General features: G+C 47.4%; 1 protein-coding gene across 1 annotated transcript in view; it reads left to right on the top strand.

The window, feature by feature from the left end:
* The window catches only part of LOC116702454 (titin), a 155,013-nt gene that overhangs the window by 44,950 nt on the left and 106,528 nt on the right, over window positions 1-3,535 (top strand). The window contains exon 57 of the mRNA XM_032536656.1: window positions 2,731-3,033. Coding sequence (XP_032392547.1) covers window positions 2,731-3,033 — 303 coding nt within the window. The remainder of the gene's footprint in view (window positions 1-2,730; window positions 3,034-3,535) is intronic.

The raw sequence follows: 3,535 nt of genomic DNA, 5'->3' as shown, positions 1-3,535 counted from the left end.
GGGACCCACACTTGCTGTTACCACACCGGACGCCACGTATGCTAGTTACCCACACAGGGGAGGACACACACTATTGCTTGTTACACACACCAGGACACACCCTATGCTTGTACACACACAGGGACCACACTATGCTAGTTACACACACAGGGACACACACTATGCTTGTATTACACACACAGGGCACACACTATTGCTTGTTACACACACAGGACCACACTATGCTTGTTACACACACAGGACACACACTATGCTAGTTACACCACAGGACACACCCTATCTTGTTACACACACAGGGACACACATATGCTTGTACACACGGACCATCACATCTTTTACACCAGGGACCACTAGTGTTAACACACGGGACACACACTATGCTTGTTACACACACAGGACACACCTATGCTTGTTTACACACACAGGGAACACACCTATGCTTGTTACACACACATGGCACACCCTATGCTTGTTTACACACACAGGGACAACCACTATGCTTTTTTACACACCCAGGGACACACACCTATGCTTGTTACACCCAGGGACACCACTATGCTTGTTACCACCAGGGACACACCACACCTATGCTTGTTACACCACACAGGGACACACACTATGCTTGTTACACACACAGGACACCACTCATGCTTGTTACCACACAGGGACACCACTATGCTTGTTACACACAAGAGGACACCACACTATGCTTGTTACACACACAGGGACCCCCACTCTATGCTTGTTACACACACAGGGACACCCCACACTATGCTTGTTACACACACAGGGACACACACTATGCTTGTTACACACACACTGTACACACACTATCTTGTTTACACACACAGGCACACACTATGCTTGTTTACACACACATGGACACCACTATGCTTGTTAAACCACCGGGACCACACTATCGTTAACACCAGGGACCACCCTATGCTTGTTACACACACAGACCCACACTATGCTTGTTACACACCGGGGACACACACTATGCTTGTTACACACACAGGACACACACTATGCTTGTTACACACACAGGGACACACACCTATGCTTGTTACACACACGGGACACACACTAGCTTGTACACACACATGGACCACTTGCTTGTTACCCACACAGACCCACCCATGCTTGTTACCACACAGGGACACACACACTATGCTTTACACCAGACACATGCTTTTACACACACAGGGACACACACTAGCTTTTACACACACCAGACACACACTAGCTTGTTACACACACAGGGACACACACTAGGCTTGTACACACCGGGACACACACACTATGCTTGTTACACACACAGGGCACACACTATGCTTTACACACACAGGGACCACACTATGCTTGTTACACACACATGACCACACATTCTTGTTACACACACAGGACACACACTATGCTTGTACACCCACGGGACACACACTATGCTTGTTCAACACCAGGACACACACTATGCGTTGTCACACCCAGGACCACTATGCTTTACCACACAGGGACACACACTATGCCTTGTTACACACACAGGGACACACACACTATTTGTTACACACACGGACGCACACTATGCTTGTTACCACACAGGCACACCACACTATGCTTGTTACACCACAGGACACACACACTTGCTTGTTAACACACCACATGGACACACACTATCTGTTACACACACAGGGACACACACTATGCTTGTTACACACACAGGGACACACACATATGCTTGTTACACACAGGGACCACACTATGCTTGTTACACACACAGGGACACACACACCCTATGCTTTTTCACACACACAGGACACACACTATGCTTTTTTAACACACACGGACACACACACTATGCTTGTTCAACCCACACGGACACACACTATGCTGTTACACACACATGACACACTCTAGCTTGTAACACAAGGGACACACACTACGCTATCGTTACACACACGGGACGCACACTGATTGTACCCCACAGGGACACAACACTATGCTTTTACCCACAGGACACACTATGTTGTACACACACAGGGCACCACACTAATGCTTGTTACACACACAGTGGACACACACTATGCTTGTACCCACACAGGGACACACCCTATGCTTGTTACACACACATGGACACCCACTATGCCTTGTTTACACACACAGGGACCCACTATGTGTTACACACACAGGGACCCACACCTATGCTTGTTACACACACCATGGACAGCACCCTATGCTGTTCACCCGGGACCACACTATTGGTGTTACACACACAGGGACACACACCACCCTATGCTTGTTACACACAGGGACGCACACTATGCATGTTAAACACAGGGACACACACTATGCTTGTTACACACACAGGGACACACACTATCTTGTTTACACACACGGGACACACACTATGCTTGTTACACACAGGCCCTGACACAACACTATCCTTGTTACACACACTGGACACACACTATGCTTGTACACACACCAAGGCCACACAAACTATGCTGTACACACACAGGGACAGACACACACTATGCTTGTTACACACACAGGGACACACCCCATGCATGATTCTTGTTACACTTATTCTTGTAGTATAAATATATACATATATTATTTTTACAGTTATTTTTATTATTATTATTATTATTATTATTATTATTATGAATCCTTCTGTGGGAGGTCCCCCATGCTAAAGTGCTCCACCTGTCCCCTGTCTCCACCCCCCCCCAGACGTCCCCGGGCCGTGCGAGCCGCCCGTCATCACCAACATCACCAAGGACTCCATGACGGTGAGCTGGAAGGCGCCGGCCAACGACGGCAAGGCCACCATCCTGGGCTACATGGTGGAGAAGCGCGAGGCCACGGAGCTGGCCTGGGCCAAGGTCAACCGCCGGCCCGTCATAGACCGGACCATCAAGGCGGTCCAGCTCACCGAGGGCTCCGAGTACGAGTTCCGGGTCATCGCCATGAACAAGGCCGGCCTGGGAAAGCCCAGCGACGCGTCCCTGGCCGGGCTGGCCGTCGACCCCGTCTGTAAGATCAGCAACAGATCCGCTCATATCGGGGTTATGTTTTATTCTGAAAAATCTGATATCGGGGTTATGTTTTATTCTGAAAATCTGACGTTGGGGTTATGTTTTATTTTGAAAATCTGACATCAGGGTTATCTTTTATTTTGAAAATCTGATATCCGGGTTGTTTTATTCTGAAAATCTGATATTGGGGTTATGTTTTATTCTGAAAATCTAACGTTGGGGTTATGTTTTATTCTGAAAATCTGATAATGGGGTTATGTTTTATTCTGAAAATCTGATATTGGGGTTATCTTTTATTCTGAAAATCTCACAATCTGATAATAGGGTTATGTTATATTCTGAAAATCTGATAACAGGGTTATTTTACATTATTTACTCAATGTGTCACGGATTTTCTCGAGTGCTGTGATATGAATGATGCTGATGGGTGCTGATGGGTGCTGATGGGTGCTAATGGGTACTAATGGATGCTGATGGGTGCTGATGGATGCTGAAGGGTG

This window comes from Etheostoma spectabile, chromosome 2 (genome assembly GCF_008692095.1).
Source record: "Etheostoma spectabile isolate EspeVRDwgs_2016 chromosome 2, UIUC_Espe_1.0, whole genome shotgun sequence".
Lineage (NCBI taxonomy): Eukaryota > Metazoa > Chordata > Actinopteri > Perciformes > Percidae > Etheostoma > Etheostoma spectabile.
The sequence above is the reverse complement of the archived record's forward strand: the minus strand, read 5'-3'. Positions and strand labels throughout refer to the sequence as shown.